Source organism: Rhopalosiphum padi, chromosome 4, assembly GCF_020882245.1.
Source record: "Rhopalosiphum padi isolate XX-2018 chromosome 4, ASM2088224v1, whole genome shotgun sequence".
Lineage (NCBI taxonomy): Eukaryota > Metazoa > Arthropoda > Insecta > Hemiptera > Aphididae > Rhopalosiphum > Rhopalosiphum padi.
In genome coordinates, this window is record NC_083600.1 from 27,105,431 (window position 1) to 27,125,161 (window position 19,731).

Sequence of the window (19,731 nt, forward strand, 5' to 3'; positions counted from 1 at the left end):
TATTTTCTGTCATCAATAGCAACCTTATATAAACAAAAATATATTTGTTTTTCGTGAAACAATTAATCCCTATAAAATCCTTTCTTCGTACATTTGGTGGAAGGTGTTACGAAGGTATTATGAAAATGTCAAGTCTTTAGCTATATTAGTTTCAACATCAGTCGGTCTGAAATTTTCGTATAATAAATAATATCATTTGATCTATTTCGACATAAGGATACAAGTGATACAATTATTTTTTTCTTGTTTTCATTAGTTGTCTATTTTATGATATAAGTACTTATATTGACTATCTATAATAATTTATTTACAGCAAGTTTTTAATAATTATAATGAGCCATAATTGATTAAAAATAGTTTTGCGTTGATACAAAAACTTGAATAATATAATATTATATATACTAGATCTAAAAGCATTAAAAGGGTTTATATGTTTTAAACTTTTAAGTTATAACATATACCATATACGATAGGATTAAAATACTGTCATATTAATGTGCCAATATTTTTCTCATTATAATTATAGTCAATCGCCCATAGCTGTTTCTCAAAATTTCATGCAAATACAAATTTTTTTTTGGAATATGCACTATATGTAGATGTATTATTTGTTGTGTTCGATGATTATCAATGCCTATTTGATATCTCCAATGAGTGGAAGCACATTTACATGAAAATTTCAATAACAAAATTGGTCTATAAACCGTAATTTATAGAGTATAAATTTAAAATAACGTTCTATATTTTAAAAACAGCAGGTTAAACTACATTGATATCCATAGTGTGGTTTTATCAAAAGATAATTACATAATATTGTAACATCTCATACGTCTAACACGTGACTATGTACATTTTTCGATTATAATATTTTTAATTCCTATTTCCTAAATATAACATCAAATATACATTTTAATAAATTAAATTTTGTGAATTAGCTGAAATTCTTGCATTTCTATTCCAAACGATTATTTTTTAATTTTTTATATGACAGTTCAAACAAAACGATCATATATTTACTCAACTGCGAAATTCGTGCTGCAGTGTGATCGCATATTTAATATTTCAACATATTCGGAATAATGGAAATAGCTGATATTTGTAATTAACTACCTAACTTAATGTAATAATTTTTTTTCTTTTAAATATTACATTTTTTTTTAAAATTAAAATTAAAAAATAATCATTTACTATATAAATTATTAAAAAACAGGTGAAATTAAAATTATTAAATAATTGGTTCAATAAAATAATACAATAATTTCAAATAATTTGATGGTTATAATTAATAATCAGCTATTGTCAGCTATTTTGCAGTTAAAGGTTGCATTATTTATTAATATGTATGTTGGATAATATATTTACCAGAGCTGAATAAGAGTTTTTACTCGTATTTGTATAATATAAATTATTAACCTCACCACTATCAGTTAAATATCTCTACGTGATCGTTTGAACGAGTCCGATATGATGTTCTGATACAGCTATAGAGCGCTGGAATCGAACATAAAAGATTTGCTCGTCCATTGTTGTTCGTTTGACGCGTTGACCTAGAGCCACATTTTTTCCCCTCTCCCATTATCTTTTGTTGCTTACAATAATAATTTATAATAAATATATATATAATATATGGGTAGTAATCTGAGAGTATGGTATACTATATATATATTTCTACACTAGCTCGCGATACGGGTTTCCATTGTACAGCGCACGTATTATGTATTTTTATGTTCTATAAATACGTCGTGTGCATGCAATAGGCTGCAGGTAGGTGTAACTTGTAGTATACCTCCGTACGAAACATCCTACGTTCGATACCGTCGTTGTGTGATTTGCAAACAATCCGCATATTACTATCCCTTAAGCGTTTTTTTTTGCACTTCTTGGATAGGGCTAATCCACAGCATTTATTTTCTTTATTTATGTAGAATACACATGTTTTAAAATTTTAATGTAACGTGGAAAAATAAGTTGTTCTAAAATTCGTAAAGTTTTCATATATTTACGATGCAATATATTATATAATACTATAATTCTAAAATAATTAAAACTGAATAAAAAATGACATAACAATTCACAACAGTATAAACATATAATTATTCCATAACGATTTATCAATAATACGTTGGTGAGCATATTATTACGTACAGTGCACTTGATCGTGTTCAAAGAAATAGCGTAATAAGTCGTCTGGTCATCGCGCTGCCATTAATAATGCAACACGTTCAAAACTTTTCAAAATCACCAAATTTCAGATAATATCTTTTTTAAAAACGATTAAATGAATTTGGAATCGGCCATTTTATATAGATTTTAAAACATTAATATGCATTATGGAATCTTGGAAAAAATACCCCGGAACTACATACTACATTTACATATACTTTTAATAATAAAAAATATATATATAACCCATCGTTGTCTTTTATCAATTATTAAATTATTTTTTCATATTATATTGCATTATTATGCACCTAATTTATTTTACTAGGTATACTACATTAATTTTTTATAAGGTAACTATAAAAAAAATTACATCTAGTATATGACATTAAATAATAACTAATTATAATATCACAATTTAAATAATATAATATAAGTTTATTATTTAAAAATTTATAATTATAAAATTAATAATCTTACAAAAATGTATTTAGTTGATACGGGGCTTTTTTTTCTGGCTACCACATATATATTGCTACATTATGTAAAAACAATATACGCACAATATATACAATATTATTACAATTCTTTTTCGATTTCGGTGATATATTATCATGTCATTATTAATAGGCGTATGTATCTGTTACAGGCTGAAGTAATAATATTATGGACTCGGGATTTAGCAACATGCTGGAAAACACTAGGAAATACTTTCAAGGTATCCCCACGGATGCAGCCTCCACCGCAGCAGCAGCTGCAGCAGCAGCGGCCGCTCAATTGCACTTCCCACCGCCGTTGCCTCCGTCGCACCACCTGCACCACAACGGTGGTGGCGGTGGCAGGTCATCGATGAACTCGTCGTCGTCGTCGTCATCGTCGTCCTCGTCGGAACCGTCGTCGGCGGCGGCCACCGACCGGTTCGCAGGCTACCACCCACACTTGCGGTACAACTTTCAACCGTACTCGACGCCGGGCCACTATCCGCGCACCGCCGTTGACCCCAAGCCCGCGGCATTCCAACACCACCACTTTCAGCCGCCGTCGTCGCTTCAATATCACCAACAGCAACAGCTCCATCAGCTGCCGCCCTCTGCGTCGTCGTCTTCACCGCCGTCGCCGTACAAGTCGCCGTACACGTTACAACCACTGGCGCCACCGCCGCTGACTGTCAAACAACAACAGCAGCCGCCTCCGTCGCAGTTTAAGCCGATGTCGATCGCTCGATCATCGCCACCGGCCGCGGCCGCGGGCAAACAGTATTCGCCGCCCAAACCGCCGCAATCGCCGTACGCGGTAGTGCCCAAACCGACGTCCGGCGCGCCGCAGCCCCAGTCGCCGTTCACCGCGCCCAAAGAACAGCAGCCGTCGGTGCCCGAGACGCCGCCGCCTTCGCCGCATTCTTCACACTACTACAACAGGACGTCGCACAGTGGCCTGCAACAACAGGCCATCGACAGGGATTACTTGCGGTTCAAACCCATACAGACGCCGCCGCCGCCGCCCAAGTAAGTGTTTACGTATAAAAATAGACCGTGTACGTCTTACACGCGTTAAATATAATATACACATTGTCCTTATAGGAATATGGTTTTTGACGAATACGTGTTTTTTTCAGCAGGTTCCAACCGTTGGAGAGGCCAAAGTCCGAAGTGCCCGTGACCAGCGGGACGGGACTGCAATCCTCGCACTTGGCCATCAGGTACGACCCGAAACTCGAACAGCCCCGCAGCGGTGTCAGAGCGGTGCCCATAGCTCAGGCCAAGCAACCGTCGTCGTCATCGTCGTCGTCTTCGTCGGCAACGGCAGCGGCCGTAGCGGCAGCGCAACACGACGTTAATCGAGTGATCGTGCAGAAACCCGAACCATTGCGGTATCATCAGCAGCAACAGCAACAGCAACTTACCAACAACCTCCCTCAAAGATCGTCGTCGTCGTCAGACGACCATCATCATCGTCATCATAAACGTCCGGCCTCGGTGCAGCCGTCGTACTTGGATTCCAGACCGTTCCAGATAAAGTACGACGGCGGCAGCGGCAACAACAACAGCAACGGCAGCAGTAGCAACGGCAGCAGCGGCAGTGGCCAGTCTTCGTCCACGTCGTCGTATCACAGGCCATTCGCCGTGACACCGCAATCACTGACTCCGTCGTCGTCGCAGGCCTCCCCCGCCATTATCGTATCCAGCATGGACCATCGCTGGGCCGCGTTCGACGGCAGGGCGCCACCCGCGTTCTTGCAACAGTCGTCGTCGTCCTCGGCAGCGGCGGTCATCAACGGTTACCACCACCACCATCGGCCGCCACCGATGCCGCCGTCAACTTCGTCGTCGCTTCCGGCAACCGTGGTCACCCAGCACCATCAACACCATTCGTTGTCCAGACAGCAGCAACAGTCGCAACACTATCCGCTCAACTTGCACAAGCTCACGCAGCCCGCTCGACCGGCCACCGCTGCCGGCCAACTGCAACAGGTTAGTGGTGTAACGCACACACATACGATATAATTTTAACATAATATACCATAATAATGTGTACAGATTCAAATTCACGTGTTTTTCGCAATGTTTATTGTTTATTATGCGTATACTTGGAAAGAAATAAACACCGAGTTGATCTTAAAAATAGTACTCAAAATCGCATGCATTACAATATAATTCGATTATGAATTTTATTTTTAATGTTTATAAAAAATTCATATTTAGCAATGAAAACACAAAAAACGTGGTTAGAATTATAATGTTGTGCACTTTGCCACTTTGGTCTTCTTAGACATTTATTTCAAAGCATGTTGTTGTATACCATATTATGCAATATTCAAAAGCTCTACATCCTATATACAATGCTGCTAAACGGAAATTACGTTTCATTTAATCTTTAATCTATATACCTTTATTAACCATAGTGGTCAGTGGTTAACAATGTCGGTCGTTATATTAGGTTTTGGAGTCATTTTACGTGTTTTTAGTACACGCGTAAATCACTGGCTGCGTGCCGACGTGTCTGTATGCGTACAAGCGGCTGCTGTGAAATATCGAAAAATGCGCGTGCGCATACGCGGCGGCAATGCTGTCGACGACTGTGCGCAAACGGGTGTAATTGGAAACCAAAACAATTATTATTAATTGAATGTTTTCGCACAACGAACGCGAGCAATTTCCGTCGACCAAATAATCGTTTTTCCGCGTAGAACCCTCGCCTGTCGCCGCCGCCTTTTGTTTTTAGACGAAAACACGTATCATATTGGTCGACGCCCCTCCACGTGGTTTTTTTTTATGAATTTTTTTTCCCACATTATGACCTGCCCAATTATGTTCAAAGGTCGTTAACACATATTTTGTGTTCAATTTTACGTAATTTTACGATCAATCGATATTGATTTCATCATTAATAATGTATAGAATGACGTGACGATTGTATATTTTCTTTCGATTAGGTTATTTTAATTATTTGTTATTGTTACGATTAATTTATCCACGTGTCGGAACATGCAGAACTATACGAAGATAGGGGTTCTATCGTTATTATTTACATTTTTTATTACTTCAATAAATATTATATTATTTATTATGTTTGTATAATGTATTATTATAAACACGTGTTTACTAATTTTTTTGTATACGATTGTCAAGTATATTGATAATCTTTATTTTCTCGTCAAAATATATAACTACGCTATAATTTCTAATATTTAAAACGGTTTTCCCGGAGTTTACCTACCTTCATAATTCGTTATTAATTTTGTTAGAAATAGCTAGGTAATTGCCATGCCTACGTTTTACCTTTTAAGTTAACGAGATGGGGAGGTGGCGGTACTGGTCAGACCCGGCTTAAGGGAAAAACGAATCTTTATTTAGATCACCGAGACCACCTGTCGTTATTATCGTTGTTGTCGTTGTTGGTGTAGTTTGTTTATCGTTTTATATTTCGGTCCGAACTTCATTTCTGTGATTTTATTTCCCATTCTTGATGTAGCCGTTTGCCGTGTACAACGTGTTTTCTTCGATCCTTATCCGCCAACTGCCTGCACATGCGTCGCGACCCACACTAAACACATGCACGTATATCGTCTATTCGTCTGTAAGTACATTCGTAAATACACATAACAATAATTAACCATGATGAATAATGATGCACATTTGCCCGATTTAATGCGGTTCATCGTGAATTTTAAACTTTGTTCTTAGTTTAAAATCACCATTACGGCATTACACTGTCACAATAATAATACATTTTGCCAACGCGTATCCCATTGCGTGTGTCAAAACATCATTTTAGATTCAATTATTTACCTTGATTTAATTATATTAGTGTTATAGAAACATCGGTTGTAATTTTTGTGTATATAGAATATAGTTAAATTAATATCATAGCATACCTCCTTTTAATTTCAGAAATCGGTAAACGTTTCATATTTCGAAGTATTCTCGATGCTTTATGATCATTTTCTAAAATTAGAGTAAATAGCGCAATTTTCTAAATAATTTTAGATATTTTTTAGTACAATCAAAGTAAGAACAAGGGAGGAGAAACGTGACATTTTTTTTCACAATTTTTCTAAATCTTAATTTTTACTTATTGTTATATTTGTATTTAAAATAATTCTTATATCTTAGTTTAAAGTTTTTTAACGATTAAAATTATATTTAAAAATTTTATTTTTTTTGGAATTATTTGCATTGAACCACGAACCACCCAATTTGGGAACCAAAGGATTTTTGTGGGATAATTTTTGTTATCTGGACAACATAAATATTAAAATATAATATGCATTAGGCTCTGCTTCAAGTCGCTAGTTCGAACAAGAAACAAATGAGTAATATAAGTTTTCAATCTGTCCGTAATCCTGAAAAAAATGCTTATATAATTGTCATAAAATTCAATCGATTTTCTTGGCGGGCGCGTATAGTTCTCGTTTTTCTGTGTACTATTGTTGTAGTTTTTGTGTATTATACATATATTATAGGTATACATTATATTTAAGTCTAAATAGAATATGGACAAACGGGCGTCGTGTAATACTGTATAGTATTATATAGTAGGCACACGCGACCTCGGTCGTTGATTATTTATTCGTCGTGAAGTCAAAGTCAATGTTGTCGTTGGCCCCCTCTTCGTTTTCTCTCCCACCCCATATCCACCATTCACATCTCGGCCGGTCGAACCAATGCTTTCGTTTTGATCGGAATATTTCTGTTTTCCTTTCGTGCGACGGTTTGCATTTTGTACGTTCGTTTGCCCGCGTCAATCAATGATAATATTATAATATATTATTTAATTCATGCGCAGAGTCCCATTGGACTCAAATTATTGAATGATTTGTTACTTACATATTTACAATTTTAGTTGGACCGTTAATCGTTATAATTTTTTGGTTTTGCGGTTCGATCGTTTTGTAGATGGAAGAATGACAAACCATTCAAATCGTGCACGTAAACATAACCCTTGTTCGAAAGTTTTGGTTTGATGGGGAGCGAAAATTAAAATCGTAATCGGACCCACGACGCTGTTGGATAATAATTATTTTCTCAAAAATTTGGCATTAAAAAAATAACACCGAACTTAGTCACCATCATTCCCTAGATATTCAAAGAATAATGTCTTTTAAAATTGAAATTTCTTTTTTTATTAGTTGTCGCGCGTTTGGAAAATAAGAAACAGTCCTATGAAACTATACTATGCTCCTTTTGATGGAATGACGCCCACGACGGTATACTCATTTATTACGCATTCGTTCAAGTTCTGTGCCGCTACGCCGATCGCCATCTATGCCAATGTTATTATTATTCCGTTCACATTTTGCACCGCTACTCGCTGGTTACCCGTCGTCGTCGTTGTTTGTCGCGTGTGTGTATAATATACAGAGTGATTCACCAAGGACGCCCATCCCTTTTTTTCTTTAACACTGGAATTATTCAAAATTTGTATTTTGGGATTTTTAATTAAAATTGAAAAATATTATTTTTGAATAATTAGGATTTTTTATACCACTTGAGGACGATCATGTGACAATATTTTTTTAAATGGAAACCCTTTTATTTCTGTGATTAGTTAAACATATATATTTATTTTATAATTTCAATATATCTAAATATAACGAGTGGTTTTCAAATGATTAAAGTGTATATTATAACAAAAACAATGGTTAGTCCTTAACATTTTTTTACTAAAATATAATTTTTATGTTAATATTATAGTTTATTTTTTTTTTTTAATAGTATTTAATTTGATCATTGTTTATAAGTTATAAATATTGATAAATTAATATATTATTTACTAAAATTTTCAAATTGCCACATAGCCTCTTTTTTTCCAAATCCATTATACTGTACAAAGTTACATCAATTAAAAACTATTATTATAGTAAATTGTATTTTTGATATACGTTAACGATAATTTAAAAAAAATTACTTCTTAAATAAATTACAATGACAATATAGATTGTAATTTAAAAAAAAACATTTTTTTGTGTCTCCACAGGACATTGCTAAAATAATATGAAAAATCTCAAGATTTTTGAAAAGAGAAAAAAGGGTGAGCGTGCTTGTTGAATCACTCCGTATATACGATATTATCTATAAAATACGACGCGCGCACGCCATTTGTACCCGGTGAAATTTATTATTTTCACGTAACACTATTAACCGATTCTCGTCGTTGTGTGTCCGCTATTTCTTCTGTCCGGTCGTTGAGAAGACGACACGCGACGCTGGTCTGCGACATCCGGTTTTCCGATAATAATACATCGGTATATCGTATACGAAAATATCAAATTCCAACGGATGCGAATCGGGGCCAATATACGTGGATACGTGATTTTTTTTTTATACCTATTATGAAACAAACCGCAGTATGTTGCGTGCGCCGACGTGTTTTCTCCCTGTTTTTCCACGTGTCTTATCCAGAGCCTTTGCGAATTTTACACGGCTATTATATATCATCACACGGTTTTCATTTATTATTTATTTATTTTTTTTTTTACCGTGTTCGTCAATTTTTACTTTTGATTTGTGACATGGAATGGCTGGCATGATGACGACATTGAGATTCGTCGATAATAATGGACGACCGGTCGAGTGTGTAATAAAAAGTTTATTGACCGAATCTAGATTACGTAAAATATTTAAATAATTTTGATTTTTCCCGAGATATAATAAGTTATTAGTTAATACTTATTACGTGTTTACGCATATCTCACGCATCTGTCGTGATTATTTGAGAGCACGTTTTATATTACATATCGCGATTATAAAATTGCTTGTTTTATCAGAATTGAATAGCACCAACAATATACATATGACTATCGTATATATTAATAGATGTTATTAGTCATTAATATGTCTTTTAAATATATCCCCATGACCGGTAAAATTATTAATAATATTATTACCGCCACTGCAGAAACAAACAATATCAATATAGCTACCGTGGCATTTCCACTGCAGATAAAATGGATAATATCGTGCATATTGTTTTTCTTTAATTAATGATAGGTCTTTTCAAAAATGATTGTAAATTAGAAACTAGGTACAACACTTTCGTTTTGTTTGCCGCACATGGTAACTACCCCATTTGCTTATCCCTTAGTACAACATTTTCGCACAGATGATAATCTTTTGCCTGGTATTTCCTTTTTAATCGTTAATGTTTTTTTTTATTTTTACGGCGTTTTTTTCTAGTGATGCCGTGGCCTGTGGGAGATTTTTATTCCTCAATCACTATGTACACATTTCCCACGCGTAAAGTGTTTGAGATTAGAAAATATTTATTACATTGTAGTACAGTACTACGATTTGGTGCTGAATAGGGGAGGGTTTCTATTTGTAATCAGACATTATAAAATAATATCGAAGAACAAAAGATTTCATTAAACCCACGCGCTTCCGTTTTTAATGAACGGATGAAAAATGTTTCTTGCACATAATTTACGTATTTGGCGACGGCGATCGTGGTTAGGAAACTCACGCAACAATGCTGTTAATACACTCGGACGAAAAAAGTGAAGTAGGTGAATCGAAAATGACATTGGTAAGCCGATTCTCCTATTACTTTGTTTCGTAAATTTTTTTCCAACGACGTTTCAAATAAAATCGCGACGGCGTTCCGAGGAAGAAAATTAACGGTCTTCCAGGTCTAGTTGCACGCGTATTTATATTACGCTAAATAAGTATACGTGCAGTTCATGTATGTGTGCTCGTTGTCGGATTTTTTTGTAATAAATATAATATTATTCGTATTCTTGGCTCTCAGAAATGGTGTTCAATAAAATAACGATTACCATTCATATAACGACACTCCCGCCCATCGTGTAGTTGTTATCGTTGCCACCGTACACGCGTCTTCTTATTATTATTATGTGTGTGCATCGGAAACGTTCGTTGTAAAAATGAATACCTCTTATTCCTCGCCAAGGATATTATAATTCGGATATATTCAATAATGTGCCACTTCCGTTGTGTTTGCTTCATAACTTTTTTTTCGTATGCATATTATAATAATCATATTATATGGACTTATGATATTCCGTTTAATTCCCCATCGTATAAAGTCGTAAAAATACTTATAATATAGTAATATTAAATGTTTACATTTTAATTATTTGTTTAACGTCATATTAATTACCTATTTAATATATAATATGTTTTATTATGTAATATAATTATTATTATTTATTCTGATCAGTGTTCGTTAAATTATTATTGTTGTGTATATATGCAGTAGCTAATAATGCCACTACAGTTTGGGTGTTTAACAATATTATATACCCTTATAAGGCTGGTTGGGGGTTACTCTACAGTCTACAGAATAATTCATATTCTGTGGTTATTCTTTGAAATATTAATGCTATCACTGTGTTCAGAATTTACTCGTAACGACACATAATGTGTTAACGCTGTTAAACACCCAGTTAACACGGAACGCGGTGATAGTGGAATATTATGTATAGTACATAGGTACCGTCAATGATAGATTGGTTTTATCGATTATTGATTTGTTACAAAGACTGGGCAGGCAGGTCCCAGGTGAGATTATATTTAAATAAAAAAATGATATCTGCGTTCTATATAATATTTTATAAATATTAATTTTTAAATAATACCAGTGACTAATTATTCCATATTTTTCCTCTGTATATTATTATTTATTATAGCATTTTTGTATTAGATTTCTACGCGATTGGTTTATTTGCAAATAGATAACTAAATAACTAATAAGTAATAACTACGTGATAATATATATATTGTAGCGTCTATACTTGTGCACGTTTAATATAACCAGCGTGGGTCGCTTTTTTCTCCAAAATAAAGTAATGTTAAGAGTGGTACGTGAAAATGTTTAAAACTGTTAAGTAATACATGGATATAAAAAAGGCGTTGGGACTTTGCAACCACTGGTGTATATTTATTTATTTTGACATCAAAAAAATTATTGGGCCTCATTGAGTAAAATCGTATACATATATAGTACTTATACAATTGCAAAATAACGATTATCGTCATGTTTAAAAATTAAACCTATACGATTCCATGTCGTTATTCATTAAAATATGTTTTACCTGCCTATTTAAGTGTTAAACTTAAAAAACGAAAACAGCATATTATTATTTTATAATATCGACATTTTATCTATGAATTTTTATTTTAAAAAAGTATTTGTTTTTTAATACTACTATATTTTTACGTATTTATGTATTCAATAACGCTGAAAGTGTTAAAACGTTTGAAATTCAAAAAAAATATTTTATTTTATGGTTTAATTGCAGTGTATATTTTTTACTACAAAAAACGGCATAAGATTTTTCTTTTTAAATTAAGGCTATTAGAGTATTTTGATACTTTATCCTATCTTCGGATGTACCATTATTTGTACTATCATTTGTTTCATGTTTGCTCACTCGGGCTTGGACCAAGGACCGATTGACGACTGTTTTAAGTGAACAAGGTCAATCGCGCGCGGAAACAATGAATGAGCTAGTAAATAATAATATTAATCGACGTCTTAATTTTAGATTAGGTCGAAGTTTATCTATCGAGTTTTTACTCTTTCTTGCACGTCTCACCTTGGATGAGACGAGAAAAATTCTATCCCCGCCACGTGCTATACGTAGACGGCAGACCGCACAATTATGGCATAGGCTTGGATCATTTTACTGGGCGCCGCCACCGCCACTACGATAATTGTTAAAATACAAAAATACGTGCCATACTTTTTTTGTCCCTAAATCGATGAGAAACCACTCGGTAAACGATAATTATATTACTTGTTTATTCATGATACCTATTGTAAATTTAATATTTTGTGTGGTAGCATCTGAGGTGGCGTTGGTTGATCAAAAACACTCCGTGTGGTTATTAAGGTTATTTATATAATATTATACCGTCTGAATATCGATGAAATATTATTATAATATTCTATTATGTAAATGATGTTATACATTTATAATTATAACGTCTATGTTCAAACGTCGATGACTTCCTTTCCGTTCAGTTTCTCGATGGTTTTCAAAGGTTGTGTAATATTAATAATAATAATCAATTACTAACGTATATTCTCGATGCGGTAAAATTAACACGCTCATACACGTATGAAACATTACTTTTTACACTTCAAATTATAAATTATTGTATATTATAATAATATTAATATACCCTTTTAGATTGTGTCTGACAGTTATAAAATTGTTATATAACCCCGTACATTTCCCCAGCCCATCCCACTATTACGAATTAATTAGGTTTATTAATATTATTATTCGTGTAGTTTATTGTATCCACATTATAGTTAACTGAGTCTAGTTTATTATATCTTTTATTTCAATAGTATACGCATACACATATGTTTATTTAAGTTGGTTTATAATATTATATATAAACTAGTCGAATTAATAATAATTAATAAACAATAAAATATATAACTTTTAGAGTTTAGATATATTATTATTTTACCTATTCTTATAGAAATGCTATACTGTACAGTACAACTAAGTGATCGGAGTCGAAATCCATTTTGTATAGATATTTTATGAACAAAAGGAAGTGTTAAAGACAGAGGTTACAAAGTTTGAAAATATAGTTATTTTTGTGGCTTAACTGCTATGATGTGTGGCCCAATCCTAATGGTACAATATATATAATACATTAGGTATTTTTTTTTGTTTTACTATCACCTGGGTAGTTATAAAAAAATAACGTACTTAATCATTTCGTATTTGTTGTCAATTTTTTTTTATCTATTTCCGTAAAAATTTTTAGAAATATCTTATCGTCCTCTGTGTTCAGTGTTGGTAGTTGGTTTTTCTTATTGCATTCTTCATTTTTACCGAAATATGATGTCGACAATTTACTATATATTTTGACGACCTGTACTTCGTAGGTTTTAAAAGTCAAATTCTCCCTTGAGACAAAACCTCAGTTATATTAACATATAATGTATGTACATACCTACAAATAAAGTTTGATATTTATTTCAATACTAATGTGCATACATAGTTATGTATAGTTAGTAGGGTGGTGTCACATTGAATTTGTTTGCTTTTTAACGCTGCTGTGATATCAATTCTAAAATGTACATGCAATAAAACTTATCGGTATATTACGGTTAAAATCAATCATCCAACCAACGCGCAAAGTTATATGAAATTGTGCCAAGGATGTTTGAGTAGTCGTTATACAGTTTTTATTCAACGTCAAAACTTTGTATTTCTTATCGGCTTACTATACTAATCTTTTCTTGAACTTTGATTTTTTATAAAATTATTCATCCGCAGTCATTGTAATAAATAATAATACACGTGTAGGACCTATTTATATATATATATCTTTTTACATTTTTTCAGTAATTATTTGAATAAACACAATGTAATATAGTCATTTGAAAATTATTTATTTTTTTTACCTTTTACTACTAGGACCAGCCCTTCATAAGCAATTACATTTATTGTTTTTCATGATACATTATTAATATTATAATAACACAATTCATATTCTGTGAATGCAAAAAATATAGTTCTTGCCATGCTAATCAGGAAAGATAATGTGGTTTATATAATTTGTTGTAAAGCTATGAAACACAATGTAGTATATATTTAGGTACTATACGAAAAGTCTTTTAACAATTAAAAAATATATAAAAATAATTATATAAAACATAGTAATTTGAAATAGATAAAACGAAAAAATAAGAGTGAACTATAATAAACAAATAAATACTTGCACTTTTTTTATTGCTAAAAATATGTATTGTACTATTGTGGGACAATCGCATGGGAAATATACATTTGTTGTTTTTATTAAGTATTGCATATCTAATTCCTAATTGTTGTGTAGTATTTAATAGTATAAGAAAACGATGGAATATGATTTTTTTACATTTTTTTTCAAAAGATATTCCATTATAATATTTCCTCCCCTTTTTTTTTCGCAGCCGGTGAAATTGGCCCAAGAAAACAATGGTACGAGCGCTCCGACCAAACTGCGATTCGAAACCACGAAACGTGAGTCTCCGCTTGACCTGTCAGTGAAGACCGTGTGTCGATCTGCCGACTCAACCGATGATCGGTTAAATCCGTTCGGGCACGACATACCCAAAGTGAATTTCAAACCGGACTTCAACAGGTCTTTACCGGGGACAGCTACGGCGCCACCCCCGCAGACTGCAGTTGTCGTCGTCGGAGGCCAACAGCACCAACAGCACAACAACGCCGCCGCCACCGCCACTGCCTATAACCATCACCACCATCAGCAGTTCGCTGCTCAGATGTCGCTTTCGCTTCCACCGCCGACGCCGCTACCGCCGCCGCCGTCTCAGACCGTGGTCGTAGTGCAATCTTCGCCGCAGCAACCGTTACCGTCGGCGGCGGCCGCCCCAACGACTCCACTGCCACCGGTAGTGCGTCCACACCACCACCCTCACGCCAACAACACGGTGCCACCGTTGTCGTCGGCGGACGAAGCTTGGCGGGCGGCCATAGACAGGCAGATCGAACAGAAATTTAACTCGTACACTTCGTCCAAAAAACATCATCCACATCCGCTACACCAGTATCCTCAGCTTCTGCAGCATCAGCAACTGCACCATCCGATTCCGTCGAACGCGATGGAACTACATCAGCAGCAGCAACAGCAGCCTCCGCCGTCGCAGCAACAGCAGCAACAGCAAGGTCCTGCTCAGGCCGACAAGCGCGTGTTGGAGATACTCAAGCAGAATATCGAGGCGCGCGACCAGAGCAGTCGGCCGCAGATTGCCGAGGCGCCTTCTACGCCGGCCATGGTATTTTCGACGCCCATTCGGAAGGAACCGTCAACCACGCCCCTTAAGAAAACCGACTATTACATGGCCGAGCGCACGGCTGTCACACCGTTCCCGAAGAAGATCGACTACTACATGGACAGGGCGTATTGCAACGCTCCAAGGATTCGGACCAAAGCCGAGAGGAAACAGGTACGCCGTCATCAATTGTATTCAGTATAATCTTAATATTATTCCCGTACATTTATTTATTAAAAACTTGTAGTTAACATAATAATAAAAATCACGCATTGTTCTATCATGGAGGTTCCCAAAATCTTACACAAAAATTTGATTAATAAACTATTTAAAATAACGTGTAATTCATATAAATTAATTCAAATCAGGTATTATGCGAATATAGGCGTTCGCAGACCTGAATTTGGGGGGGTGCCTACAATTTTTTCGGATCCTTTTCTTAATTTGGGTCCTCTCTTAACAAGACATGTACATATTTTAGTAAATTAAAATTCCTGAATAAACATTACTTAAATTATATCACATATTAATCAGTAGTATTACTAGTACCAAGTTATATAATATTTCATTAGATAGTTAGATCTAAAATCTATTTTCAAGATAATTTCAATATATTTTATTTATTATTTTTACTTTTGTAGTCAATAACATCTAGCTGTTATAATCATAATAAGTTTTACCACGCAAATTTAAAATATTTTAAGTTGTGTTATTTTTTTTATCTCAAAACATAATTTTTTACATGTTTTAGAAAAAATATCATTTTTATTCTAGTAACATTAGTTAAAATACGGATCCAATATATGCTATAGAACTTAAATTTTAGGTCCCAAATTACATGTTGGTGGGTGCCCAGGCACACCCGTAACCCCCCATGAGCACACCTATATGTACGCGATGCGTATAAAAAGATATCAAAATTTTATAATTTTATTATATTCCAAAATAAGTGTCATTCGAGTTCTATTTGATTTACTTTTATTTTATTAAATAAATTTAGCACACTTATAATTATAATTTTATCCTAGGTAAAACCTAGTTTTATTATTATTTATTTTTTTGTTCTTTGTTATATAATTATTGATATATAAAAAATATCCTTAGGCAAATTGTTTTAAATCATACTAGATACTAAAATTGTATTTTGCGGTATGCGTCATAACCGTTTTATCATAATGGAATAACGTTTTAATTTAATTAATAATCGCCTTATCGACGACTAGTATAATTAAAATTGACATATCGAAAAATCTGGTAATCTTACTTTCCATTTATTGCGAGATTAAAATAAAATGTAATTTATAATTTTAGTTTCGAGAATCCGTCGTTATATTCGGGATAATAAAAATGTTGAGATATCAACATTCATTATGACTGCTTCTATCTATAATAGTTAATACGTAATAACGTACTAATAATAATAATAATAATACAGTTATACAAACGTTGATAAATTGATAATAATTAATAAATCATTTTTGGTATTAGAATCTTATCGTCCAGGCGTTCATTAGTTACGACTAAGTGCTCAATTGTGACAAAATGAAACATTATAAAAATTAAATTTTACTTATCGACTGATTAATATTGCTGTCAACAATTTTTATTCTAAACTTTCATATTTTCTGTTTTATTTATTTTTGCTATGACTGAAAATTGCAATGAGCTTGATGGTTTCAAATTAAAAAAATCGTATTTTATGTGGTATTTTTTTCTATTTTTTGTGTATAGATATCTGCCGAAGGGTCGTCCAGTGGCACGAGAATGAGCAGCCCAATGGCTGCTGCCACAGCTATATCACCTCACCCATTTTTGCCATCAAATAACAGCGTACCTCAAACAAAACAAGAACCGACTCCGCTCACACAAACTGAATCGGTTATAGATCTCAAGCTTGAAATCAAGTAAGTTTCCTATTTAATATATATTTACATTTTTTGTCACGTCTATAATGTTTTGTTTGATTTGTGACGTCGTTGAACATGTTTCGAGTATCTACTACCAGAGTACCAATGTTTATAATGTACAAGTGTCTGATTACTGAAATGTTATACACAATTATTACTAATCAGTAGTTACATTATATTTACTAACTTTAAAATTGTTGTTATAGACGAGAACCGTCGCCCACAAAAGAACCAGATCTGAACTTGTTAAAAAAAGAAGAAACTGAGAAAGATGAGGACGACGAAGACTTCTGGACGAACACATGCAATTCATTTGTAGTGCAGTTGGCTGAAACTCAAGAAAAGAAAAAAGTTAAAACGCCAGTTAAAAGGAAATCGCCAAAAGAATTGCAACCACAACCACCTAAAAGAAAGTACACAAAACGAATAAAAATCGAACCTATTGCTGAAACCGATAAAGACAATAAATTATCAGATGTTCAAAATGAGTCAAAATCAATAGAAGAAGTGAAGTCGGAAAAGTCATCTCTCTTAGAAAATGTCGTTTGTGAAGAAAAAACACAGAAAGACGCAGAACCTTCGGATATGGACAAAGAAAATAAAACAAAACTAGAAGACACAGAAAAGACTGTGGATGATATTAAAGACAAAGAAGACAACGAGAAAAAATCAGCTAAAGGAAAACCCAGAAGAAATAAACGAATCATTATTAAGCCATTGAAAGTCAAGAAAATAAAGAAAGAACATAAGAAAGAGCTAAAAATAAAAGAGCTGAAAAAAGAAACGAAAAAAGAAGAAAAGAAGGAACTGAAAAAGGCAGAAAAGAAAGACAAAGACACTGTTAAGAAAGAGCAACTGCCAAAACTGGAAAAGAAAGAGCTGGCGGTATTGACAAAAGAAGAGAAGAAAGGACTGAAAAAAGAAGAAAAACGCGATCTCAAGAAAGATCAACAACAATCGGATCACGGCAACAAAAAAGATCTCAACAACAAGAAAGAAAGTAAAAAAGCCGAAGCTAACCGAAAAAGAGTTGTGGTGGAAAAAGAAAACCTGACAAAAAACATCGAAAACACGTCGAGGAGATCTGCCGCCGCCGCAGCCATCGAAGTAGCCGGCAAGCTCAATCCCAGACAGTCGTTGAGGCGAAAGAACTCTTTAAAAGATTACACGTTCGCTTTTGACGAGTTATTAGACGATGCGTTCTCGCATTTCGAAACTGTCAAAATCCCAGTGAAGAGGAGACGGAAGTGCGCATCACCGTCGCCAACTCCTGCTCCAACAGTAGTCGCCGCTGCGGTTGGTCCAACACAGTTGATCGCCGTCGTCAAGAAGACCAAAGAAAAGGATAACGAAACGATTCGGATGCGGTTGCGGTCTAGGAACAGACCGCTGTTGGCCAAACAGGAACCACAACAGGCTTTATCCAAGAAGAAAGCTAACGTGAAAAACAAAATCATTCCAAAAAGACGGCGTAAAAAGTCGCTTGGCGAGAAGTCTGCTCATACCGTCGTCGCAACCACGGAAGACTGGAAGGACGAGTTGTACAAGTTCAAGCGGTCGTTGCGCCTACCGTCCAAACTCATATCTGTAGTGTCACCGCCGACCGCCGGAGCCGTAGCTGCTGACCAGGTGTCGTTGACCTCAATCATGAACATTCCGCCGCCGCCAAAGCCGGGTAAGGAACCTAAAGCGGCCAAGTTGGCGGCGTGCCAATCGTCACAGGCAGGAGGACCCGGCGGAGTAGTTGGCAAGAACAAGCCAAAACGGTTGGGTGGCCACATGTTCGGGCGCCGGGATGTCATGTTCAAGGGACGGCGTATGATGAAGCGTGAGAAGATCGTGTCCGCGGAGAAGTTAATGCAACGGAACTTGCGAAAGAGACGGCAGCGCGAAGACGAGGTAATGAAAAAGGGGTGTGCCGGCGAAGAGGCCACCGCGTCTCATTTTGACGACGAAGACGAGGAGGAGGTGCGTGCCGGAGACGAAGAGGACGAAGAAGATGACGATGGTGGTGCAACTGGGGCTAGTGGTGTAAAACCACCGGCGCGCATGCTGTTCAAACGGAAGTTAATGCGCAAAAAGTTTCGGTCGGGGTTCGACTACATCAAAAAGAAGAAGAAGAAGGAACCGTTATCGGACAAAAAACCCACTATGGTGATAACCACCACTGCCGCCTCCGCCTCCATTCCGCCAAGCGCGCCGCGTTATGTGTCGGAAATCCACGCCGAAATCAAAGGGTGGATAGTCAACAAGGGACATGGCGAAACAGTACTCCACCGGGCCGCCAGACTAGGGGTCGACGTAAGTTATTTAAAATTGTTATTGTTATAGACCGTGTCAGTGGAAGGGGGGGGGGAATGATCGTTTGCGCCAGGACACTTCATCTTGGTTAAATTATAGG

General features: G+C 35.2%; 1 protein-coding gene across 3 annotated transcripts in view; it reads left to right on the forward strand.

The window, feature by feature from the left end:
- LOC132930999 (protein piccolo-like) overlaps positions 1–19,731 on the forward strand; it is a 133,574-nt gene that overhangs the window by 105,064 nt on the left and 8,779 nt on the right. For 2 of the 3 annotated variants that reach the window (XM_060997160.1, XM_060997161.1), the window contains 5 exons: positions 2,810–3,665; positions 3,776–4,631; positions 14,581–15,597; positions 17,155–17,327; positions 17,537–19,631. In XM_060997160.1, the coding sequence (XP_060853143.1) occupies positions 2,827–3,665; positions 3,776–4,631; positions 14,581–15,597; positions 17,155–17,327; positions 17,537–19,631 (4,980 nt within the window). In that variant the 5' untranslated portion in view covers positions 2,810–2,826. The remainder of the gene's footprint in view (positions 1–2,809; positions 3,666–3,775; positions 4,632–14,580; positions 15,598–17,154; positions 17,328–17,536; positions 19,632–19,731) is intronic. The other variant, XM_060997162.1, reaches the window with a different exon arrangement.